The 21,706-nt window shown below is 31.1% G+C and overlaps 1 protein-coding gene across 1 annotated transcript in view; it reads right to left on the minus strand.

Annotated features, from left to right (window-relative positions):
- The window catches only part of OXA1L (OXA1L mitochondrial inner membrane protein), a 54,310-nt gene that overhangs the window by 28,702 nt on the left and 3,902 nt on the right, over positions 1–21,706 (minus strand). The window contains exons 2-3 of the mRNA XM_035358564.2: positions 21,176–21,337; positions 14,125–14,413 (exon numbers count right to left, since the gene is read on the minus strand). Coding sequence (XP_035214455.1) covers positions 14,125–14,413; positions 21,176–21,337 — 451 coding nt within the window. The remainder of the gene's footprint in view (positions 1–14,124; positions 14,414–21,175; positions 21,338–21,706) is intronic.

Below are 21,706 nucleotides of genomic sequence, written 5' to 3' on the forward strand. Positions count from 1 at the left end.
CATGACATTAAATTATTAATACATTTAATAAACTACTAGTATAATAAAAATATATTTGGTAAAACAATCTGATACATTAATTAAAAGGCACATAACTATAATTGGAATTTTATTTTTTTAACAATGTTAAAATGAAATGGAATCCCGATATCTTCGCACCTCAGGATTTCACCAATATATTTGTAGAGACATTAGGTTATTGGAAGCAAGAGAGATGAAAAAGAAGCAACGCTTTCGCCGGGAATCGAACCACGGACCTCTGGAGTATGTGCCCAGAGTGCTGACCATTACACTATGAAGGCATGCTAAGAAGGCGGGAGAAATACCTTATTAACTCTTCCTTTTAAAGGTTGACTAGAGTTTTCTGGGACTAAACGGCAAATTCTGGGTGTGGAGAATCATCATCCACCACCCTTTTAGTTCGAGCGCCACTGTAGAAACATGAGGTTATATTTTTGAAGCAGAAGTTATGAAAAATGAGCAACACCTTCGCCAGGAATCAAACCACAGCCCTCTGGAATATGCGCCCAGTCTGCTGACCACTACCTATGAAGGCATGCTAAGCAGGCAGGAGAAATACCTTATACATTAATCCAAAAAATTCCAGTATTAGAAAAATTTTTGGGATTATATGTCATGCCTTGAGCTTTGTTTACATTTTCCCCTTTTCTCATTTTTTACATCAAATATGGGTTATTTGCCCCTAAATAACTAACTTCAGCAAATTCATACCTTAAGAATTATTTAATCAGGATATTATTAAATATAAAACTGTTGTTGCTTATCCTCGAAAGATCCAGCTCCAGAAGGTTGTTGACCACCAAAAAATCAATAACAGCGAGGGGATCGGATGTTAAGTCCCCCTTAGAAAGTCTGATGCAAACCAGCATGTGATCCGGTCCCAGCATTTTTCACAAGCGGGGTAGATTCTTCTGCCACTATCAAAGGAAAGACATTTAAGGTGGCCACTTGTTAGTCTAGCCAGAGAGCAGTCTGGGAGCCACGTACACATTGGATTTCCAGCACCGAGCCAGGGGTTGCTCCTGTGTACCATTGGTACGTTGGTAGAATACGCCATATCATATTTAGGTCTTTCATTTGAGTAAAGTTTTTGGCAAGTAAGTGAAGAGCCAGTGACTGTTTCATTTTCACTATCCTTTGACAGTCTATCAACGACTTCATTACCACTAATATTAACATGTGATGGGATCCACTGTAGGTGGACATTGTGGGTCTGAGAGATCTTCCTCAGTTTGAGCAGAATAGATATGCTGGGTTCATTGTTTGCGTACGACCAGCCACCAAGATGTTGTAGTGCACTGCGGCTGTCTGATAAAATCCATAGTTCTCCAAAATCACAATCATAAGCCATGACAGCATCAAGCCCCACATTAATTGCAATTAACTCACTCCTGAGGACAGAACAAGTGTCAGGGTTGCATTGCTTTATAGTAGTTTCAAAGTGAGGGGTCCTAATAAAGATACCGCTGCCAGTACGATCTTCTGTACAACTAATATAAAACTAGTATTAGGTAATGATATAGAATGCAATCTACCACTTTTAGTTGATTATTTACTTCGTAAATGGCAGCATTAAAATGCTATTTTTAAATATGAAAATAAATTCAAAAAAAAATTAAGAAAACATAAATGAAAATAATTCCAGTAATTAGTTTAATCCTCTCAGTGTTACGACTTTTTTCGTAAAATATAAAAGTTTCTCAAAATCTCATGAACAAATAACATTTTCTTGATTATAGTTTAAAAATGACCCTTTAATTATGTACCTTGATGCCTTTTTTTTCCAGTATACATTCAACTCGAAATTGGATGCATTAGAATCTGGTAAAAATTTTTCTGTGTAATTGAATTAGAAAACCATGTTGGTTTACATCTATCGTGATTAAAGGGTAAATAAGCTATTCAATTGTTAATTCATTAAATTTACATTCCTTTTAATTTTACAAAAGAAAAGCAGGTCAGGCCCTTAAGATGGCTGTATATATGAGCTGTCCCATCACATACATTATGAATGCTGCACAGCATGACCAAAAAATAGTTATCACTTTTGCTAACAGATATCTACTATGCTTCTATGAGATATTGTGATTTGCAGTGCAATACTCTGCATGTTGCAAAGAATCTGTGGCTTTAGAATCCCCCAGCAAGATTTAGTTTGAGTATTAGTACCATCTGTAGGATTGATAACCTTTTGGTGGTTTATTCTTCGATGACTGTACCCTAATCAACCTATAAATAATTAACTAAAAGTGGTAGATCACATAACACGTGGCCGGTTATTAAATACATTTTTTAGTCATCAAATAGTGTAATTTGATGCCAATAATGGCAAGGTTTATTTATAAAATCTTCACTTTGTTTATAAAATCAACACATTTATAAAATCTTCACTTTGTTTGTAATCTATTTTACATTTGTACAGTTAACTGCTATTTTGCTGTTTTTCATTAGCAATTTGGAGAAGAGGGGAAAAAAATATAACCCATCTTTCACAGAATAGCATGTAGTTAAATATTTTCAATGTTATGGAATTAATGCCTATACTCAGGATACCAAAAGAGTGTGGCATTTCACAAAATGGTGTAGTGGGGGGGGGAAACATAACACCAGCTAGATTCATATTTACGAGAGCTGTCTAAAACGTTTCCGACCTCAATATGTAGATGGCAACTCAAATCAACTGAAGTGGGGGGAACTTGTTTGGGCATCACTTGATAATTATAAATCAAAATTTGAGCTCAATTACTTTTGTGAGTTGATGTGACAGTTTTTGTAAAAATGGGAAAAAAAAATCAAGTACAGTCAAAAGTCGTTAATCCGGACTCGTCGGGCCTTCGGCAATTCCGGATTATCGATTTTTCCGGATTATAGATCATCAGTTTAAATCTCGTAAGGTGGCATGCAGAAATTCTAAAATTAAAGATATGAAACCGTAATTTATGAAATAAAGAACAACTATGATCTAAAGGGTATCAAAATTTGCAAAAAGAAAAAGCTTAATATTTAGTTTACTTTATTAAACATTTCTTTCAATGTAAGTTGTTTAAGTTTTGCTTCATTTCATGTGATAATACTTTCTCTTTAATTCTATTAAACAGACATAATTTCTTGTTCAGTTACAAAGTTCCGCTGTTCAAGTCCTATAATTGCTATGTCGAGAACACCGACTAATTTGTCAATCGAAATTTTTTCGTTTTCAATAACCTCTGTCACTTTCTTCGCTATCGAAAGCGAATTATAATGACGAGGAACTTGTTTTAAATCATATCAAAGACGGAGCATATCGAGATGAAATACTACATTTGGTAAGGAATTATAAGCCAAATAAAATAAAAACATCTGCACTGAAGATAAGGATAGTGCTGACAGATCAACTTCCAATTCATTACGCGCCCGCCGCGGCGATCCCCCCCGCCGAGCAGCGTGAAATTGATAAACAGATTACGGATTTCAAAACATACTTTCGCTTTAGATCCTTTTCATATTAACAAATATATATCGGAAATTCTATTTGATATAATCGAAAGTTTAAGCTTACTTTTATAAAATTGCTCTTACAGTCTGCCAAAAATAATAAACCGGATCCAATTCGAAAATTTAGGAACAACGCAATCATCAACATTAACTGAAATAGATAATTAGATAATTTTAGCTTATACGTCCATTATACATAAAACGCGCACGCAAAAAAGTATTCTGCACTTGTGCACACTCATATGCACAGTCGTAAAAGGTCTTACGCGCATGTGTCAACGCGGCGCATGCGCAGAAAGTTTTTAGTTTTGAGGTCCGGATTATAGATCATTCCGAATTATGGGTGTCCGAATTAACGACTTTTGACTGTATAGTGCTGTCATTAGATACCTGTTTTTGAAAGGTAATTCGCCTACTCATATTAAAAAGGAGTTGGACGCACTGTACGAAGACTCTGCACCATCATTTATTGCTGTGAAATTCTGGGCAGCTGAATTTTAACATGGCAGTACCAGCCTGGATGGTGATGAATGTTCAAGAAAGCAAAAAACTGCAACCACTGACAAAAGCATCATTAAATTCAACCAGATGGTGCTTGATGACCATTTAATCAAGGTTAGAAAGATAGCAGAGGCTATGAGCATGTCCAAAGAACATGTCTGCCACATATTGAACCAAGATTGAGATATGCGCAAGCTACCTACTTGTTGGGTGCTGCATCTGCTCACGCTAGACCAAAAGCATGTCCAAATGAACATTTGCACCTTTCTGTTGGCGAAATTAATCAGAGTTTCTCCGACTATTAATCATTGTAGATGAAACCTGGATTCATCATCACAGCCCAGAAACAAAAGCACAATCAAAACAGTGGACTTCAAAGGGAGAATCAGTTCCAAAAGAGGCAAAAAAACTGTTCCTTCTGTTGGGAAAGTGATGGAATTGTCCGTACTATGTTACTTGACAAGCTGAAGGCAGAAATTGCAGAAAAATGGTCAAATTTGCAGGTTTGAACTGCTTGACCACTCAGCCTAATTGCTAGAACTAACCCCAAGTTCCCCTCCAAGCTAAAAGAAGCACTTGGAGTACAAAGACATGAGGAGACTTTGTAGAGAAAGATTCCACATATAATTTTGAGTGGGTTAAAAGGATGAGAACATCACTGGAAGAAATGTATACACTTACAAAGAGAATGTCGAAAAATAAAGGTAATTTGGGAGAAAAAATATCTTTTTTTCTTTGTTAGGTTGGAAACTTTTCAGACAGCCTACATAAGGGAATATAGATCACTTAACAAAAGAGATCACTACTTTGTTGCTATTTATATGCCCTTTGAGAATTTTGGTAACCAGACTGATTTGAAAATTTTAATGAATTTGTCAGATATTTTTAATAAGTAAATATGAATAATTTTTATTTAAAGATAAATTTTTCAGCAAATTCATTTAGGAAGTAAAGAATTCTTTTGTAAAAATGCATTACAGAATTTTATGTAATAGAATTTTTACATCCACCAACCAAATTACTCTTGAGGCAATTTTTATGCACTTATACAGGAGAAAAACAAATAAATACATTGCTTATAAAATCCTCAATAGTTAAGATTTGTCTATATTAATGTTGTCATGAGCACAAAAGATTTTCCACATCTACTAACAACATGGCCATTATACACATTTGCTTCAGACTTCATTGAAGTCTGCAACTGAATAGGTTTGGCCTCACCTTTGAATTGCAAATGATCTTTTGATACCTATTTTAAATAGTAACTTCAAAAACAATGTTTAATATAGAACCTGCAAAACTGGAAAATTACGTGTTCTTTTTATGTAGTCAAAAAGTATATCGATTTTGACTTTTAGATATTGTACCAAATAGAACAAAAGTCTTACAAAAATTTTGCCGATATATTCCGCATATCTGTAACTGGAAAGAGTACTAGATTTATAATTTTGGATTCATAAAAAGAAAATTTATCTGTTTCTTAACTCTCTTTCCATTATCTTGTGTTCTGTTTTTAACACCAGAAAAATTTTGCGAGTGCCATTTTCAAATCTTTTCCCTACTCATTATCAATGTGAATGAAATTATACATTGCACAAAATGTAAACAAATCAGCTACAAAGTGCTTTTAAATTTCAATGCTACCACTGAAACATCGCAGATATAAGCTCTTGACACACACAATATAACTTTGAAATTTATGTTACTTTTTTGTTAATAGTGTGCCAACTGCCATGCATGCTAGCCTATTCATTCTATGACAGGCATACTTGCCAACCTGTGACACTCAAAAATCAGGAGAATTTTCTCAATGTAAAAAAGATATTTAAATGATAAAACTTTATTATTAAATACTGAATTAACTTTAAATAGTTGCTAATTAATATCTGAAAGTTTAGTTAGTTATTCTTAAATGCAAACAGTAAAAAAATACTTACATGGGGGGGGGAATATTACATCTTAAAAAAAAAAGTACTTCAAGCAGTTTTCATGCAAATGGTATGAACAGTGGCAGATTTTGCTTTCATTAAGATACTTCAGAGCTTATTTATAGCTACTGCCATTTAGGCCTGCTTTTGCTAATAAATTTTTTCTAATGTGTCATTACTATTAAACTCAGTGGCATAACAGCCCTAATGGGCCAAGGCCTGCAGTGCCCGAACTCTGCTTCCTTGACCGTGGGCCCCGGGGTGCGTAATCCAAGTGGCCCTGAACAAGTGGTCAGCTTGTCGCAGGAACCCCAGTGTTCAGTCCCCAAGTGAACTTGGTACTCATTTTATTGACCCAAGTGACGGAAATCAGGGGATGAAAGGCTGAGTCGACCTTGCCCAGCCTGGGAATTGAACCCCAGACCTGTGGTGCTGCTGCACGATGCACTGTGATTACTATTATTAGATTTAAATTAAGCCCTTGTTTTAACAAAAATACTGAAAATCCTCTTGCACTCTTCATTACTATGGAGAATTGTCACGACGGCCAACATTATTCTAGACAGTTTCCTAAACTTTAAAATTCCATCAGCACCTTTCAGGTTTCCAATTAAATTTCACTGGGTGCCAATTTTAGCTAGTTTTATAACTTGAGTTTTCTAATTGTTAACTGCAAAACTGCGACTGCAGTTTATCTGCAACTCCAGTATTATTAGTAGCAACACCAATATCATCATCCTTCATTACTCAATGAAGTAAAACTGGAAATCTATTCAAAAAATATATCAGAAAAAAATGCATTTGCTAGAGTAGAAATATCTGCAACTTTAGCATGTAAAATCACTTCATCATTAATTGGAAATTTATATAATATGTAATTACATGCTCAGAAGAAGTAGCTTCTAACATGGAAATAAACTTATTTTTGTCTTCCTCTGAAAGTTCTTCCACTACTTTGTTAGTTGCAGCCCCTATTACCATATCTTCATCTTTCTTCTGATTTTTTATTTAGTCATAAATCACACCCTAGATAGAATTGAAAGCAGAACAAAGACTGCTTTTACAAATTTTGATACAACTCTTTAATCAGATCATTTAATTGCAAAACAGATAATTTGATTGCAAAAAGTGAATTAATGAAATTCTGCTTTGTAGAACTGTGTTAAGAACATCAAATGATGGCAAAATGAATTGTACAAAAATGCAAAAAGCTTTGATAATGTCTGAAAACAAAAATATAAATACAGTCAAAAGTCGTTAATTCGGACACCCATAATCCGAACCTCAAAGCTCAGCAAGTAATTAATTCAATATACCAACAGCGTATCAGGTACAACTCAGTTCGAAGTCATCTTTGGAACTAAAATGAAATCTGCCACCCATGATAAAATTGCAGAGCTGTTAAATGCAGAGATCCAGTCAGATTTTGTCAACGCTCATGATGATTTTAACAAGGAAGCTAAACAACAGATTTTGAAAGCGCAGACTGAAAATTGCAAAACCTACAATTTACCAAATATAAAACTACAGCTTAACAGTGAATCAGCCAGGAAGTTCCAGCTTCATGATATAGTGGCAATCAAGCCTACACAATACAGACCTGTTCTTAAAATTGAGAACTAAGTTTCTTGGACCATACCAGATCATTAAAATCATGACAAATGACACTTATGATGTTCAAAAATGTGGTTTCTTCAACAGACCTATGGAAAAAAGTACTTGTACCAAATTTATGAAAACTTTAACTGGTTTATCAGAACATATTACTTGAGTGTTTTATGGACATTTTCTCATGAACTGATCAACACTTTTGGACATTAACCTTATCAATCTTTTCTTTGATAATGACTACTACCCATTATTTTTTTTAATTTTCTAGGTGTTATTATTAAAAGCTCTGATTTAATACTTTTTCATTTATTGTTTAATACAAGTAGCATTAACATTTTCAATTTTAGTGTATTTTATGCCAAATTTCATTGTTTGCTCTAGTCATCTGAGGGAAGACTATGAAGTATAATGGCTGAATTATATAGGAAATTGCCATGCAACTTAATTTGCAAAGGTACTCCGGAAGCCAACGCCTTGGGCAGTTGAGCTGAGTTAATTAATGCAAAAGCGCCATTCAGATGAGTGCATAAGCAAGGCGTTTATGATGACAAACGCTGGTGCACGACGTAATAAACGTTTTTCTTATTTTTAATTTATGTAAATAAATCATAGTTTAGCAATAACTTGGTAAGTTTTAGTGATGATTATTAGTGATGTTTTCTGTATGTTATCGAAGTATGTACATACATAAAGTATAATAAGAGGGTTTACACACATTCATTAACACACTAAAATGAAACTGTGTTGTTGCGCTATACAAGGGTTTCTGCAATTTCTTATTGGGTAAGAGTGAATATAAGAAAGATAACTATAAGAAAGATAACTCTATTTATTTTAAATATATTACAAACCATTTTCTTAAACTAAAAACCAGTTATGTTATTCAACAGCCAAATAAAATAAAGTTTTTATAAAAAAGAACAAAGAGGAAAACATTGATTATATTGGTATAAATTTAGAAAACACAGTTTTTAGCCTTTGCCAATTAGACCTAATAAAATATGATGTAAAATTTAGCATTACAGGCCTTTCTATTTATTGAACACCAAATCAGATTTTCTTTGTGAATGATTAATTGAAAATTATACTTTACTTAAAACTCATTGCTATTTCAGACATGGAACTGGCAGGAGGTGATGTGATGGCCACACCAGATTTTTTTTAAAGTAAAAAACAGATGTTTATATGGACAGAACAACAGTTTTTTCTCTCCGTTCACAGTTACTTGGTACATTCATGTTATCCACCCTGCTGTGAGAAGAGTCATGGCGCAAAGTGGTATGTGGGTGAAAACATTAGATTTGAACTTTAATTTAGCTTTCATGAATTACTAATACAGGCAAAAGTCGTTAATTCGGACACCCATAATCCAGAATGATCTATAATCCGGACCTAGGGCCTTTACGGCTGAGAATATGCTTGTGCACGTGCGCAAAATACGTTTACGAGTGTGCATTTAATGTATAACTAAGCTAAAATTATTTAATTATCTATTTCAGTTAATGTTGCAGATTGCGTTGTTCCTTAATCTTCGAATTGGATCCGGCTTATTATTTTTTGCAGACTGTTAGAGAAATTTTATAAAAGTAAGCTTGAACTTTCGATTATGTCAAATAGAATTTCTGATATATATTTATTAATATGTAAATGATCTACAAAGCGAAAGTATTTTTCGAAGTTCATTAAACGAAAAGTGGAATTGCTACAAAAAATGGATAAAGGCATATCCTTTGTTTATATAAACTTTAACGTTTGTTTATCTAAACTTTGTTCATCTTTAACGCTGCGTCGCTGCGCAATGAATTGGAAGTTGATCTGTCAGCACTATCCTTATTTTCAAGCAGATGTTTTTATTTTATTTGGCTTATAATTCCTTATTAGATGTAGTATTTCATCTCGATGTACTCCATCTTTGATATGATTTAAATCAAATTCCTTGTCATTATAATTCGCTTCCGATAGCAAAGAAAGTAACAGAGGTTATTGAAAACGAAAAAATTTCGATTGACAAATTAGTCGGTATTCTCGACACAGCAATTATCGGACTTGAACAGCAGAACTTTCTAACTGAACAAGAAATTATGTCTGTTTAAAGAATTAAAGAGAATGTATTATCACATAAAAAACGAAATAACTTAAACAACTTGCATTGAAAGAAATGTTTAATAAAGTAAACAAATAAATATAAAGCTTTTTTTTTGTAAATTTTGATACCCTTTAGATCATAATTGTTCTTTATTTCATAAATTACGGTTTCATATTTTTAATTTTATAATTTCTGCATGCCATCTTACCAGATTTAAACTGATCTATAATCCGGAAAAATCGATAATCCGGAATCGTCGAAGTCCCGACGAGTCCGGATTAACGACTTTTGACTGTAGTTGTCTGTGTACTGTGACAGCCAAAAATGGGCGTCATTTTGGAATTCTCACGAATCAGACTCTTCTGCCTTTGGCAGATAGGTGGTGCTCTCATCGCGTGCGAAGAAAAAATATAAAAATACATTAATGGTTGAAATTAGTGGAATGAAGAAGTGCAAAATATTTTATAAGATTTTCATAGCCACTGCTATATGCAGAAATTAAATAAAACATGTTGAATTTCATTAATAAAATGTTTTGTGCTTTTAATTATATTGGACTCTAATCTACATTTATGATAATTCATAAATTCAATGAATTGAATTCTGTATCTTTAAAAAATAATTCGCATAATTAGAAAGGAAGATAGATTGCATACAAAAATGTTAAAGATGCTGGGAATAATTTGGGACTCTGGCGATGACACACTGAAATTAAATGTACAACAGCTTTTACACATGTCACAAAACAAAAGGTATTACAGATTGTGGCTAAAATTTATGACACAGTTGGGTTCATTGTACCTTTTGTTATCCGAATAAAATTCTTATTATAAGAGTTATGGGAATTCCTTATTGGTTGGGACACAAATTTTGCCCCAGCGACTTGAATGAAAAATTTAAAACTTGGTACTTTGAAGTTATTTTCAACTTGTGCATTGCTAGAAAAAATATGTTAAATGATAAATGTGTAAATTTTGATAGAATAGAGCTTTATGTGCTTTGCAAAGCCAGTCTCAAGGGATATGCAGCTGTTGCATATTTTTGTGATTGTGATTCTTGCTCAGTCTTTTGTATTTTCAAAGAGCAATGTATTCCCACTTAAACAATTAATCTTGCCTCGTTTCAAGCTTATGGGAGCTGTATTGCTGCAAGAATCATTAAATATTTAAAGAAATTGTTTGGCATTCAAGAAGATAATATATTTTGTTTTAGTGACTCTCAAATCCTTCTTCACTGGAGCACAGGAACAGCTAATAAATAGAACCCCTTTGTTGTGAATTGCATACAGAAAGTACAAGATTTTGTACCACTTTCATAATGAAAATACAGTAAGGGAAACAAAAATGCCGATGACATAGTCTCATGTAGATATTAACATCCTCTGACCAAGTGGGGAATAAAATTTGGTTCTATGGCCCAGTATGGCTGAAATAAAAAAATCTACCTTCATCATCTTTTGATTGAGCTATAGTAGAAGAGGTATTGGTAGAACAGTATGAAGAGACTGAATTTGAATTGATCTTCAGGCATTCTGGCGAAGACTCAAACTGCACTATGTTTAAGGTTCTGCAACCTACATCCTAAACCTACATCTTTAAAATTCAAGAGGTTTTTAACAATTCAAAAGCTGGATAAAGCAAGCAATTTCATTTTTAATATTACACAAAATTCTGAATTTAAAGAATAAATGTAACTTTTGAAAGGAGGGAAGAAATTGAATCTCAAGGAAAAATCCTAAAATTAAATTTTTTCCTCGAAAGAGAAGAAATTCTTAGAGTCAGCGGTTGACTAAGCAATTCGAATCTTTCGGAAAACAGAAAGTATTAAATCATTCTTCCCCCCCCCCCCAAAAAAAACCGGTTACTGAATTGATAGTCAGATACTTTCTGAAGTGAACCTCCAAGGAGGAACCACATTAACATTATCAGCTCTATAACAAAAATATTGGATTGTTAATGACCAAGAAATTGTAAGAAAAATATTTTGGAAATGTACAGTGTTATATAAAATCAAACTATAGGACTGGATTTTGCAGGACCTTTCCTGATTAAAGCTAGAAAGGGAAGAAAGGGAACGACATATACATACTACGTTTGCTTTTACATATGCTTTATTACAAAGGCAATCTAGTGTCTCTGAAAAGATTTGTGTTAAAACATTTATAAACTACTTAACCGATCAAAATATTCACTGGACCTTCAATCCTCCTGCTGCATGGTGTGAAGACATGAAGATTCACTTAAAGCAGACTATTGGAACACAGGTTTCAGTACATGAAAAGTTTCACACCCTAGTTACACAAATGGAGGTGTGTTTTAATTCCAGGCCAGTAGTTTCCATCTCACCTGACCCTGAAGATTTTAGTCTTTTAACACTTGGGCATTTCCCAACTGGGTCTGCATTGACAGCAATTCCTAAACCTGATCTTACTAATAATAACAAAGACAGAAATTCAACAAAGACAGAAATTGATCCAGCCAATTTTCAGAGCTTCTGGAAACGTTGGTCTAATGATTATACTTCTCAGTTTCAAGGCTGTACCAAATGGTTGAGAGATAAACCAAATTTAATCCTCAATAACTCAGTCTTAATAAAAGATGACAAATTGCCTCCATTAAGGTGGCACTTTGGATGAATAATTGAACTACATCTGGGTGTCGATGGAAACATTTCTGTAGTGAAACTAAAAACTTTATTGGGCGAAATGAAGCATCCTATACATACACTTTCCCTATTACCATTGAGTGATATATAGTTTCATTGGTGAATGCTTTTTGAAAAACTTGTTTAAATCTAAAATTGAAGGTTTTGATATTAACGTTTTAATAAACTACCTGATCATCGGGGTAGAATATGTTCTGCCTTGAGATGATGCTTATGCTGCGTATCGAGAAAAATATAAAAATAGTTTGATGCTTGAATTTTGTAGAACTTACATGATGCTTGAAATCTGTACAATAAGCAGTGTAAAGTATTTGAGAACATTTTCATGGCCACTGCTGTATGCAGAAATTAAGTAAAATGTTGAATTTCGTTAATAAAATGCTGTTTCGTGTTGGTACGGTAATTATCTTGCGCTATATACATTAATGATCATTCCCATCAGTTCAAATGTTCTAAGCATTTTGACTAACAATACAAGCACTTCCAATCAGAGCACAGAAATGTCTTGAAACATCATATCCCACAGATGATCAAACTGTATCAAAATGTTAAAGACTGCCAGTAAAGTGTTTGAACGTGAATAGGAAATTGGTTAAAGTATAGCTGAATATCTTTTACGTTAAGTCTAAAGAACACACATCTGTTAAGTTTGTCATTCTTACAGTTCTTCTTATCTTGATATGTCTCTGAATATACTTATTAACTAATAATAATAATTAATATAATTATTGACTATCTGTGAGATGTATGCATGTCTAGTATGAACAAAGAAAAATGTCAAAAAATTGGTTTTTCTGATTTTTTCCCAGTTAAAACAGGTCAATGTGTACATGAAGTGCAATGCCACTTTGCTCTATAATGCTAAGAATTCTGCAACTGTCTGATTTTTATTTATTTATTTATTTTTTTTAAAGGTTAAAACAGGTCGTGATGCACATAAATCAAGAAAATGGAAAGCTAAGTGCTTTATTGTGAATGTTTATCGCGGTTCTAATTTAGTTCATTTGTTACTTTTCTGTGAAATTTTGAAGATTTCATTATGAATATTTGTTTTACCTAATTTTTACTGTTTCATTATGGATGTTTTTTTCATTTTTCATTTTGTTAATTCATTCCTATGTTATGCAATTTTCAAGTCACCATCATTTAAAAAAAATAGCTGCTATTTTTCACTTATTAGTTTGGAGAAAAGTAGTTGCTAATGACTAGTCACTTTGTGGGAGTGCTGGAAGGATAATGTAAAAATACCAGCTATTATTTTCATGAAGCATTATGCATTATTAGGATTATCTAGTTAGACCTGGTGTCAAAATTTGGGTTAACAAAGAGTTAACAGAGAACCTAAGTTAACAGAGAAGTACTAAATTAATTAATCACATAAATTCAAATATTAAAAAATACTAATATGCAGTATTATTAAAAGATATTGTACCTATAATTATGTAGACAATAATAATAGCAATAATTGTTATATAATAATAATTAATACAATTAATGATATATGCAATATTATTAATATATAATAATATTAAAAGAATTACTATCTGAAAAAGTAGGGATTTAACTATATAAGTATCTATAAAGTAGGCACAACAAATAATTTCTAAATATAATGCTAAATAATTTCATTAATTAATTGTGATCAAAATACAGTACAATATATTTTTGTTAAAAAAAGTTAATTTCCATATACATATTAAAAATTACCTTTACATTTGCTATGCTGAACTTTCGGAAAATCTTAAAAAATTGTTTGTTTTACATTCAAAACTAGGCATGGATTATAAGCAATTTACTACATATAACATTATTACTAATATAAACACAAAAAATGCTTACACAGTGCAATTGCCATCCACCATGGCATATGCATCCCCACATGTAAGTACTCTAAAAGCATTTGAATTAAACCCACTGGTGTCCAATGTGCAAGGCCTAAACTGGCTAAAGTTGGTTCAACCACTTCTGCAACACCTTGAAGCTCATCAGTTAATGTCACACCTAGATCAGAGATGTTTGCAGATGATTCTAAACCTGAACTTTTTACTTCGTCGAGTATTGAAGGGCTCGAATTTGCTGGAATATCTGACTTGATGGTATGTCCATGAGAAGGATTAGTAATGACAACCTAGATCCAACAAAAATGAATAAACATTAGAGATAAAAATATTTCAATACAATTTAAATATTTTACAAGCATATACATTAACTTAGAATAATGTCTATGGCACAGCTGATGGCTGATCATAAATTTTAGGTTTAGACATGAGCCACCATTTTCTCTGTACTGATGCAATCTATTTTTGAAGTTTCCCTCAACATATTCCAACATCTCCACCAAAATTGTTGTTGAATAATATTTTATTTAACAAATTTGCTCTACTTCCTTAAAACCAGTTTCTTTCCCTGGTGGTACTAATATTAAGCAATCAGCCTATAATTAGTAGCATCTTAGAAAAGAAGACCAATATGATAAGTTTTTTAACAGCTATGAAAAATGCATTGCTTCCATTTTACTTTTGTGTAATGGAAGTTAAAGATGCTATACTCCACAACTTTATTAGAGTTTAATTAGATTAAAACTATGTTGTAGCTTCGCTATAACCATAACAGTATCATATATGCAATTATGTGCCTTATTTACTAAAATGATCAATTATTCATACCTGCATTTCGGAAAAGGATAGATAATTGTTCTTTTAAACAGTTACGTTTCTTAAAGTACATAGAGAGCAGATCAATACTGATTGTAAAGAACACTTAGATTTGAACTGTAATTTAACTTGGTGCTACTTTGGTAGACGGTTGCACGGGTTTTTGGCGATTTACATTGGTGCAATTGTTGGTGTGGTTTTTACAATCATCAGCCATCTTGAAAAAGGCTGTTTTTACGTATTTTACGCATACACTAAAGTATTGGAAACTTAAAAAAAAAATAAATATCGTTAAAAATAATGGATTTATTTTTTGTTGAAAACATTTTTTTTAAGATGGCTGGCAAATGTAAATAAATACATTTACTAAGAGTATAAAATGCTAAAGTGAGGTTGAATTATTACTTTCATATAATAGAATAAAAACACCGCTATAAAAACATTGCGCCAACATTTAATTGGATTAAAATATTACTTAAATTGAATATCGAATTAAAAACATCATACCAACGTTTAAAAGAATTAAAATATTACTTAAATAATTTAAAATAAGTTTTATAGGATTTAATTATTTAACATTAAAACTTATGTGACAATAAATATCTCATCAATTTTTGAAAACATTGTATTAATTTTTTAATAAAAATTGAAGTATACAATTATAAAGTAAAAGAAAATTACGTACTTACATTTTTTTAAAGTATTTTACCTGTCGTATATTGATAAGTACAACAACAACAACAACAACAAAAGTCTTTTAACGATCTTCATCTGTGATCCACATCTCTCGCACTTAACTAAAGAAGCAATGAGCGAGGTTTTCTCCAAAAATTGTAAATAAATTACCTCTGATGCTATTAACAATTTATAAATAAATCTTTGATTAGGAAAGACAGGTTGGCCAAAGTAAGGTCTCAAAGGGCAAATTTTTTATTCCGATAACTGTAATTCTTGGTAATTACCAATAATAACATTCATCTTCGAAATGGACATATCCATTCTATTTGAAATCTGAGGAATTCGAAGAGATGAATAATAAAATTTTAAAATGGTGCGGTAATGCACAAATATTCAGTAACCAATCAGGGAGCTGATTACAGCACGCATAGAATTAAAATTATTTAAATAATCATTCATAATAAAATATTATAAAGAACAAATTTTTTATTTCAAATAAAAATGAAAAATTAAATTGATTTTTAATATTAGAAGCCATAAATAATACTTAAACACGGAATTTAAGCATAATAAAATGCATTATTTTTTAAATAAAATGACAAAAAAGTATCAGTTACCATAAATTACTTATCCAGCAATGGGTTTACTATAAGTCGTATTACTCGCCAAAAGAAAAATCGCCAAAATCCGTGCAACCGTCTACCAAAGTAGCACTTTTAACTTTTATGAACTGGCAACAGCTTATTATGTTTACTTTCCTTTTCTATCATGGAACATTTACTGTAGTGTAATAGTAGTATTCTTTGCACAATAACTGTTTTATTGCATTTACTAACCACTTTTTTCATCACATAGGAATTAAATAGCATTTAAACTTCTCTTTTTATATTCTGGCTAACTGTGATAGAAAGCATAAGCATTTTTATGTATAAAAGAGCATAGTAGTATACAAGATATTCAAACTGAAAATAAACTAACAAGGCATAAATTGTGGACATTCAAAGTGTCCATGAATTTAAGATAGATTGTGGACATCTATGTGAAATTCATGGAAACTCAAAGATAATAATAATAATAATTTATTCTTTTCCCACAATAATAAATTTAACGTCACAAAAATTTTGGATAAAGTGAAAATAATAGTGCTCTGCAATGCATGTGGTGATTACTACAATAAATGCTTAATTAAAATAGAAACTGTCTTAAAAGAATCACCAGATTTGTTAAGGGATAAATAAATAGAACAATTATAACTTCAAGAGCCTTTCATAAATAAAACCAAAAGTTGAATATTTAAATTCCAAATTAAAAGCCAAAATTTAAGAAGTTTACTAATTTTCACAACTGTAGTAGAATGATGATAAGCAGAAATTTTCTGTATTGTTATTCTAGTGAAGAAAAAGAGAAATGTTGAGTGTGGTGTTAGAAACAATCACATTCTTTTACACAGTGTTATAAGGTACAAAATTTTTATGTGAAAAAAAAAAAAAAAAAAAAAAAAAAAGGAAATTTTATTGAAAAAGAAAGGAACTTGTTTTTCTTCATTTAAAGGTGGACATATTTCTGAAAGATGCAATGCTCAAATCAAATGTTCCTTGTTTGTAAGTACCTTCACACTATGTATACAAAATTAAAGCAACCCTAAAAATCACGATATAGAAAAATTTCAAAACAAAATGAAACAGAAATTTTAATGTCACTTACAAATGAAACAGTATTACAAGAGTTAGCAATGAAAATTCTCAGCTACAGAAAATTTTCATTATCTATGGTTCATTAGAATCTTATATAAAGTCTTATATGAAACATATATCATTACAGTCTTATATCACAAAAGTCTTCAATAAAAGTGTGACAATAAATTTGATTTAGGAAAAACCTAGGGAAAGAAAAAGTAATGCATCATCTCTTTGGAGGGGGGTGGGGTAAAAACAGAACAAACAATAAAGTTATTTTTAAAAAGTATTCATGAAACATTTGAGTATAATGTATCAAGAAAAGTGTAACTCTCTTTCTCGACAAGAAACATATATTTTTATCCAGGAATCCTTCAGATCAAGGATGATGAATCAGGATGTGATATTCTTGAAGTAACAGTATTATTAAGTGCTGATATAATAGACTAACTAATGACTGATGTCATCATAAATTTAGAAAATGGTTTGACTGTTTTACAAATTAAATTAGGTTAGACTTAACAGCTTCACAATACATACAGCTGCATGCTTGAATGTTATTGATACAGCAGATTTATAGAAACTGGAGAGCATAAGAATTAAAGATCCAGAAGCTATGAAAAAAAAGGTAAATACAAAAGATCAAGTATTCACATTCTTTGCGAAACCTGCAAAGATTAGTGCAAAAAGAAAATATGAAATTTTGCTACCTTTCAAGAAAGACCCAATGAGACAATTTTATAGTGGCTGATAGAGCAACTCTTATACTATAACTTTATAGGTAACCCTCTACTAAAATGCTTCTCTATAAAAATCTATAGAAATTCTGTAAAACTTTTCAGGGAACAGAATTCAAGAAAAAAAATTATTTTGCCAATTCAAATAGAAATACAGTAAAAGCTTGATTATCCGGAATGCTCAGGAAGTGCTGAATTCTGGACATGAAATTTCCAGACAGTTGAGCTAATAAAAATTGCAGTTCATGGTAGAAAAGCCATGTGAATGGAGAAAGCAATTTCAGGTCTAAAATTATAAGAACTGTCATCTAATTTATTATTGGCTTGAGTATCAAAACCTACAAATAAAATTATGTATGATTTTGGGGAGAAAACTCCATTTTGTGCATGAAATTTCACATATTTTAGAGGCCTTTAGCATATGAAATTAAAATATCTTATTTGATTATAAAATGTTATTGACTATGAAAATTGGTAGAGATGCCACCAAACTTCTGCCAAACATTCCAATAGAAGCTTAATGGTAATAGATAATTCTTTACTGAATTAGAATCATGTGATTCAAGTTACAGATATAGCACATAAAAAACTTAAATCGCATATCATCACTTTGCATCACCATTGTTTATTCATTTTCAAATAAAGTGGCATGTAGAGTCCATAAAAACACATTTTCATTATCACCCCTAACTTTGAAAATACTCCCAAATCTTAACCTTTTTTTTTTTTTTTTTTTTTTTTTTTCAAATTGCGAGAAAAAACAATAAATAGCAGTTAACTTATAACTTCTTTACAGAAACTTACCCCACTTATTTAGAATTAATCCAGTTTACATAAAACTAAGGCAAAGATTGCATTATAGTGTTGTGACATTATGCTTATACATATATTGCACGATTTGGTTACAGTTCTGCTTTGTCAAAAATGGTCAAAGATGAAGTGAACTTAACAGAACTGAGAAGTACTTTTGTTTTATACTTTTCCAGAATAAATAGAATTCTTAAATTTTTAATATATTATCTCTGTTCTGATGCCATAGACATTCGATTAAATACATCATGAATGTCTGTCCGTTTCAGTGAAAGTTTTTTTTCAAAACTTTAAATGAGATGCAGTTCCAAAAATTCTTTGGTGTTTATAGAAATTTTCTCACAAAATTGCAAAAGACCTTTCTCTGCATCATCCCAGGAAATATTTTTGTTCCTGTTTCATCTTCAGATTCTGATGAATCAGAATTTGTTTCTTCCTGTAACAATGCATTTTGAATCGAACCCTCTTCTGTTAGCATTTCTGTTACAAGTAAATTTTTGTCACAATCAAATCATGTCTCTATTTTATGCCTAGAAATGGATTCTTCAGCTTTGTTTCTGCTTTTTAAGGCTTTTAATGTTTTTGCTAGACCTTGTTCTTCTATTTTAAAACTGTCAAATTCCTCAACAGATCAACTCTTTATACAATTTTGCTTATACAAAAATTAAATCTTTTAAAAGTATGCAATCAATTTAATTCATAAAAAGATTATGCTTTTAATTATAAAATTTTAATTCCTGAAATTGATGCTCTCATTATTGTACATGCACTTATAAGGTATTTTCTCCCTCCTTCCGGCATGCCTTCATAGTGTAATGGTAGCACACTCGAATCATATTTGAGAGGTCCAGGTTTGAGTCCCAGTGACAGTATTGCTTATTTTTGATGTCTCTTACTTCAAAATAAATGAATGGCTCTACAATAATGCTTTAACAAATGGTGGACAACAATTCGTCACCACCAGGATTTGCAACCCAAATCCCCAGTCATTATTTAAAAGGGGAAGTACATAAGGTATTTTCTCCCTCCTTCTAACATGCCTTTGTGGTGTAATGGTAGCACAATCGGCACGTATTTGAGAAATCCAGGTTCAAGTCACAGAAGGGCAACGTACAATTTTAACATCTCCCGTTCGGAAAAAAAAAAAAAAAAAACTAATGACTCTACAGCACCCAATATGACAAATGGTTCCTTAACTGCAATTAAACTTAATTATCATTTAAAAATGTATCATTGTTAATGTATTACTAATTATCATTTCAAATGAATTTATTTTTATTTAAATATTTTTTTTAATCAAAATAACATTGACATTTTTTATGGGAGGGGGGACTTTACATCTGTTCCAAAGCTTTTATCTCCCCCATTTTATGTATTGTTACAAAATTTAAGTTAAAAAATTCTACTCAGAAATGAAAATTTAATTCACTCTCAAAACAAAATTTTTCGGTTTATAGTCCTTTTAAATATTCAAAACCACTAGATCTTTTATAGAAAATTTAAAACAAAGGAACTTATTTAGAGTGCTTCAAAATAATGGCCTGATCTATAAAAACTGGGGGTGTTATTTTCAGTACAATTCAGCCCACTGTTTTGATACATATTATATATGATTCTATATATGGAGCCTTTAGAAGTTGGATTGAAAGAAAACTTGTATAGAATTCTATAACATTTTTCCAAGGGAGGTAATTTCAGTTAATGAGTAAAAAAGAAGTTAAGAAAGGATTCTTCATAGGTTCACTATCTGCATGAAAGTGTATAAGTATGAAGAATATAATAAGATTTTTCAAGAATGGTTGAATTGAACATTATAGAAAAAATTTGAAAAATGAAGAAAGTAACTACAGATATTATTTTTTTTTTCATAGTTATTGAATATACTAGTTTGACTACAAAGAAGATCAGACCTATTTTCAGTTCAAAATTTCAGTTAGTTTCAAAGAAATTAAACTCTCTTAACAACTGCCTACAAAGTGGACCAAATTTGATTTTTATAATATCTCAGATTTTAATGGAACTTAAAAATCTGGTTAATATTTGTGATATAAAGAAAGTTTTCTACAAATCAAATCATCTTAGGAAAACTGAGATAATCATTATATGTATCAAAGTTTAAAAGGCTTTATTAATAAAATAAATAAACAAATAAAAAGATGCCACTGAAGTTTTAAAATATTTTTCTTGCAAAATAGTCTTAAATTCAAATAAAACAATAGTAAATTTTATTTTTTAAATAATCTTCCATAATTTAAGTACCAGAACAAACTTATATATAAACTTATACATTATATTTAAAATAATGAAGTATACAATCAATAAATTTCTAACTTACTGTAAGTTTTTCATCTTGTCCATTTGTTGACAGGTATGAAACAAAATTTAACGATGATGAAACAGGTCTTAAAGCACAATCGATACTATTTAAACCTCTTGAATGGAAAACTGTAGAATACTGCCGGCTAGTTAAATATTTTGATGACCTATGTATAGGAACCTAAATAAAATCCCACATTTTTAAGCAAATAAAATTTCAGTAATTTGTAGAAAAATACACAAAAATTTTTTTTAAATTACATTTTTCAGTTAAAACAAAAATGAAGGATATGATAATGGTTTTTATATGTAGAAAAACATTTTGCATAGATCTTGAAGTACAAAATAATAATATACATTATTACTAAATCCTGAAAAAGTTTTCAGCTCTGACTTTTAAAGGTATTTCTAGATTTAAACAGTTTAAAGAATATACAGATATCCGTTATCTGCGAGGGGCATTTTTTCCTCAATCTCTCAATGGAGCATAAAATAAAGATAACTGTATCAGAATGATTTTATTACCAGAATTCAGTACAATTAAAGTCAC

This window comes from Stegodyphus dumicola, chromosome 10 (genome assembly GCF_044657685.1).
Source record: "Stegodyphus dumicola isolate Sdum_Otavi_A_Nest chromosome 10, ASM4465768v1".
Classification (NCBI taxonomy): Eukaryota; Metazoa; Arthropoda; class Arachnida; order Araneae; family Eresidae; genus Stegodyphus; species Stegodyphus dumicola.